The sequence below is a fragment of the Elephantulus edwardii genome, unplaced genomic scaffold, assembly GCF_000299155.1.
Source record: "Elephantulus edwardii isolate Elephantulus edwardi_28Jun2011 unplaced genomic scaffold, EleEdw1.0 scaffold00237, whole genome shotgun sequence".
Lineage (NCBI taxonomy): Eukaryota > Metazoa > Chordata > Mammalia > Macroscelidea > Macroscelididae > Elephantulus > Elephantulus edwardii.
This window is the reverse complement of record NW_006399987.1, coordinates 3539739-3545507: the sequence shown is the minus strand read 5'-3', so window position 1 is coordinate 3545507 and position 5769 is coordinate 3539739. Positions and strand designations below refer to the sequence as shown.

General features: G+C 48.5%; 1 protein-coding gene across 1 annotated transcript; it reads left to right on the top strand.

The window, feature by feature from the left end:
* Positions 1-1633, top strand: TMEM205 (transmembrane protein 205). Its single transcript, XM_006898790.1, has 3 exons — positions 1-100; positions 193-356; positions 1328-1633. The coding sequence occupies exons 1-3, from the start codon at positions 1-3 to the stop codon at positions 1631-1633; spliced, it is 570 nt and encodes a 189-aa protein (XP_006898852.1).
* The last annotated feature ends 4136 nt before the right edge of the window (positions 1634-5769 follow it).

Sequence of the window (5769 nt, the reverse complement as noted above, 5' to 3'; positions counted from 1 at the left end):
ATGGATGAAGCCAGGGATCCGGGAGGCCTGACTAAGGTGATCTATCTGCTGGTCTTGTCAGGGGCTTGGGGCATGCAAATGTGGATAACCTTCGTCTCAGGTAAGGACCCTCACTCAGCCAGAAGGCGTGGGAACTCGGGTTGGGGACAGGCCCCCGGAGCGTTCTAACGTGTATGCCCCTTGCATCTGCAGGCTTCCTGCTTTTCCCAGCCCTGCCTCGGCATACCTTCGGCCTCGTGCAGAGCAAACTCTTCCCATTCTACTTTCACATCTGTATGGTCTGTGCCTTCGTCAACTTTGGCATCTTGGTTTCACAGCTTACCTGGGCCCAGCTCACATTTTGGGAGACCAGCCAGGTATGGGAGAATGTATGGAGGAGATACCACTTTTTGGAGACTCATCCCCAGGACTCCAATAAGCATCTAGGTCACACCTTTGCACTCTTTTTTTTTTTTAAATTTTAAAGATATCTTTTTTTCTTGGCGAGTACAAAGCTGAGCTCTGAACTCCCTTGAGCAGTGTGTAGCCTGCTTAGCTGTCTCCTGCAACCCTGTCTTTCTACCAGTGTCTACTCTCCTCCCACTAGGCCTCTTGCCAAGCAGTGGTGACTCAGCTGGACTGTGACACTGACCCCAGTTCATTGTTTAAAAACTAGCCTGACTAGGAGATTGTCTCCCCCTTCCCTTCACTCCCCACATTCATTCACACATACCCTCAGCCACAGGAACATGGTGGCATCTCCTATTTCTCTACCTTGCATTTTCCCTGTCCCCATTATGTTCCTCATATATGGGCAGGTGAGACCTGACAGGTGTGTTACGAATAATCCCACAGAGACAGGAGAGGATTATGGGTAACTGGAACTGCACAGTTTATTCACTCCCTGGGGGCCTGTTGTTGGCTTTTAGGACTGGGTTAGAGCCCCAGAGGAAACAAGCCCTTTCTCAGGTTCCCTGTTTGGGGAGCTCAGAGAGATCAGATATGGTACTTTCTCTGAATTTTGGAGGCAGAATTTCTGTCCTTAGATGCCTTCAATTTGGGGATGCTGGAGCAGAGGGGATAAGGCTGGGACTTCCAGTCTGGGGATCAGAGGAGAAAGACCTCAAAAAGGTCTCTGAGGAATAGAATAGAAGAGACAGATTTTCTTAAGGGAGTGCCAGTTTCATGGGACAAGAGCTAGAACTTTGCCTTTGGAGTCCTTTTTCTGGGGTAAGAAGGCATAGGAAGGACCCATCCCACATTGGGCGGCTTTGAGGATGCAGAGGGGCTCCTGCTAGGGCCCCCCAGGCCTGACTCACCCTGTCCCCCTTTTTGCCACCTCCTCCAGTTCTGTCTGCTGCTCCTGTGCCTCTTGCTAGCAGTCATCAACGCCCGGTGGCTTGAGCCACGAACCACCGCTGCCATGTGGGCCATGCAGGCCCTGGAGAAGGATAGGGGCCTGGGCGGGGAGATGCCAAGCAGCCGCGAGGGTCCTCACCCCTACCACCAGCTCCGAGAGCAGGACCCCAAGTACAGCAGCCTCCGCCGCATCTTCTTCCGTTACCATGGTTTCTCCAACCTGTGCAACCTGGGCTGCCTCCTGAGCAACGGCTTCTGCCTGGTTGGCCTCGCCCTGAGCCTCAACCACCTTTGACCTCCACGTCTCCTGCCTGAGTATCTGAGATTCTGGTCTGAGTATCAATAAAAGCTTCCTTGGAAGTGACTGCTGTCATCTTTGGCCTGAGAAGCAAGGGATGGAAGGGGCAAGAGAGGAACCGAGACCCTCAGTTTCCCCATTCACACAGCATAGCGATGTGGATCATTGATTGCTTCCGCCCTTCCTGCGATCCACTGATTAGCCGCCTGTCATCACACCATCTGTCATTGTCCCGATAGCTGGTTCCCATCTTAGGGGACAGTCCTGTTTGCACCCCACTGCTGTCAAGGTGTCACTGTGTGATTTACTTTGGACAAAGGCAGAGGCATCCCTTCCAGAGAAAGATGTCAAGAGCCTATGCATGATTTGCCACATTTCCCCATCACCATAGCAACCAGGGTAAATGAGAAGCAAACTTGCGCTATTGGGTACCATGGAGACTGGAGTCACCTGTTACTGTCGCATAACCCAGCCTTTCCTGACTGTTACTGCTTCTCTAAGTTCACCCACATGTCAGCCGTGGTGACAGCTGCAGTTCCCATGAGGCAGTGGGCGCGCAGGAAGGGCAGTACAACAGGCTGCTTGTGGTGCATTGAGGTTTGCTCCAGCAAAACCTACATGCTTGTAACTGTAAATCCTCTCCTGCTGGATTGAAGACAGTACTGCTGTGGTTGGATGTCACGTCCACTGTGTGTCCTCAGGGGAGGAACTGCACTGCTCTGAATGTGGTTTCCTGATCCATGAAAACTAACCACACCTATTGCCTTCCAGTAAATTCCAGTCCTATGGAGACTTGACTATTGCTTGGACTGCCAAAAGTACAAATTTTTTAAAAAAATAATTCTATTTTGTATATAATCATGCATAAATATTGCATTTTGTACATGCATTTTATGTTTATACCTTCATATATTGTTGTTGTTATGTGCCATTGGGTCACTTGTGACTCAGCAACCCTATGTATAACAGCCCTAAACCTGCTGCATCTCTTGCCAACCTTATTGTCTCTGACACACCTATCCCCATTACCCCAGTGACTGAATCAATCCATCTTATCGAGAGTCTTCCTCACCTACGCTGTCCCTCCACCCTCCCAAGCATGACGTCCCTCTCCAAGGACTGATCCCTCCTTGCAACATGTCCAAAGTATGTCAGACGGAGCTTCAGAATCCTTACCTCCAAGGAGCAGCCTGGCTTTACCCTCTCCAGGATGAACTTGTTTGTTCTCCCAAAAAGTTTACAGAAATATTGGGTTTTCATTCATTCATTGTTGCACATTTTCCTCCCCACCCCTAGTCCATTTTGCAATACACTTCTTGTTCTGAATGATTGTCATCATATACATTGCATTTTATATAATTATTACCATTGCCTATTATCACTCTTGATACCAATAGCCAGGAAATCAAAATTTTGAATTGCATCGGGAAAGTCTGCAGTCAGGAACCTCTCAAAAATACTGAAAAGTAAGGATAACAGTCTGGAGAATAAGGTGCATCTGATCCAGGCCATAGGCTTCTCAATTACTTGCTATGTGTCAGAAAACTGGACAATGACTAGAGATGACAGAAAGAGAATAGATGCCTTTGAGCTGTGGTGCTGGAGAAGAATATTGAACATACATACCATGGACTGCCAGGAAAACAAACAGGTTCATCCTAGAGAAGGTGAAACCAGGCTGCTTCTTGGAGGCAAGGATTCTGAGGCTTTGGTGAACATACTTTAGGCATGTTACAAGAAGGGATCAGTCCTTGGAGAGAGACATGCTTGGAAGGATGGACGAAGAGTGCAAGAGAGGAAGACCCTCGATGGGATAGGTTGATTCAGTGACTGGGGTAATGAGTATAGATGTGTCAGAGACAATAAGATTGGCTTAGGATAGAGCAGGTTTCAGGGCTGTTGTACATAGGGTCGTTATTAATTGCAACCAACTCAAGGGCACATAACAATAACCACCACAATTATCGCTCCATCTTTTCAAGCCCTCATTGAACCTTTCCCACTACTTCACCCTCCCACTTACTAACCTCTGCTATCCCCATGACTTTTCTCCCCTTCCCCTATTTTACCTCCCTTTCTTTTCCTTTAGAACATTTATACACCTCTTACTCAGTTATCTTCCTAGTTTCACAGAAGTGGCCCTATGTAATATTTGTCCTTATGTGACTGAGATATTTCACTCAGCATAATGTTAGTCTAGTTTAGTCTCTCCCAACTTATATTTATGAAATTGTTGCACCTTTAGTGCTGCATAGTATAGTTTTCTATCATGTGAATTTACCACAACCTCTCAATCCATTTGTTGATGGGCATTTTCTTGCTGTTGGGAATAAGGCTGCTGTGAACATATGTGTACAAACAAATCTGTCCTGAAGTAAGTGCAACCAGGATGCTCCTTACAGCTGAGGATGGTGAAACTGTGTCTCCTTTCCTTTGGGCATGCTGTCAGGCCATGCCAGTCCTCGGGAAAAGCATCATGCTGGGAAAAGTAGGTGAGATGAATTGACACAGGAACTGTAATGATGGGTTTAACCATAGCAGAGACTGAGAATGAAGCAGAACAGGGCAAGGTTTCAATCTGTTGTTCAGAGGGGAGCTGTGAGTTGTAGCTGTCTTGACAGCATCTAACAACAATAACACAAACCCTATGGAGCAGACTGGCTCATGAAATTTGCAAGGCAGTAAACGTTTAAGGAAGCAGACTGCACATCTTTTTAGGGAAGGGTTGGTGGGTTCAAACTTCCGACTGTTGACCTCTTGTTTCACAGATGAGTGCTTAATCACTGTACCACTTGTTAAGTGCCATTGAGACATAGAGGTCTCTGAACGATAGATCTGAACTCTGTGCCATTCTTTTCATCCTTGTCACATTTGAGTCCATTGTCATGGTCACAATCTCATTGAAGTTCTTCATCTCCTTTGCTGACCCTTCACTTTTCCAAGTATGATGTCCCTTTCCAAAGAACAGCCTCTCCTAAAAAGATGTCCAAAATATGTGAGATGAAGCTTCATCGTCTTTGCCTCCAAGGAGCACTCTGGCCGTACCCTCTCCAAGACACACCTGTTTGTTCTTTGGCAGTCCGTGGTATATTCAATACTCTTCTCCAACACCGCAGCTCAAAGGCCTCAATTCTTCTGTCATCCTGAGTCACTGTCCAGCTCTCAGATGCTGGACAGTGTAGGTGATTTGAAAGGCTGTGATGACATCTCTAACGGCAGCCTTCATCCATGAAAGGATGTCCTTGAGAGCAGTGGGGGTCCAGCCCACTGTAGGGTCAGTAGCTGCATTTTACAAACCCCAACTCAAATCTGAACCTTCCCAGAACCTGTGAGATGGATGCTACTATTACATACCTGACAGCTGAGAAAACTGCAGCCCAGAGAGGTTAATAGCATGTCCAGAGTCACAGAGCTAGAAAGCAGTGAGGTCGGATTTGGATTCTGCCCCCGAGTCTGAGCTCCCGACCAGTATGCATGTAGGAAAACCTCTATTTATAGTCAAAACCCAGGCCCTGAGTCAGTTCTGACTTACAGCTACCCTAAAATGACAAAAGTAGAACCCATAGGGTTTTGGATCTTTACAGAAGCAACAAGCTACAAGCTAGCAGAGCAGAGGAAATATCAGCCTTTAGGTTAGCAGGCATTCGTTTTCATCAGAATGCCACACGGCTCTTTCACCAAATAGTTGTTGGGAGGCGCTTGTACCAGAGACAGAAGGAAACACAGGAAAGGTCAAGTGATTGAAGGAGGGGGCGTTGACAACTTCAATCCCCGCCCACTTGTAAAGGATAGACTCCGCCCACCATGCGACTATAGGCCCTGCCCACTCGTCGTCAACAGCCCCCGCCCACCTACCGACTTCAGGCCACGCCCACATGCCTCATCAGGCCCCGCCCACCTGTCTCCTTCAGGCCCCGCCCTGCCTTCTCCAGGAGCGGCCCCTCCTCCCGGGTCTGGGCGGTGTCTGCTCGGGATCCGGGTGGCTGCAGGCGACGGTGGAGTCTGCGGGGCTGGGGTCGCCGGCAAGTTCAAGTTCAGAGGTGGAATTCCTGGAGAACAGCGACCTCTCACTCTAGGTGACCCCTCCCCTCTGGGAGGGAGCAGTCCCACCCCGCCTCTCTGCGTCCCTGCAG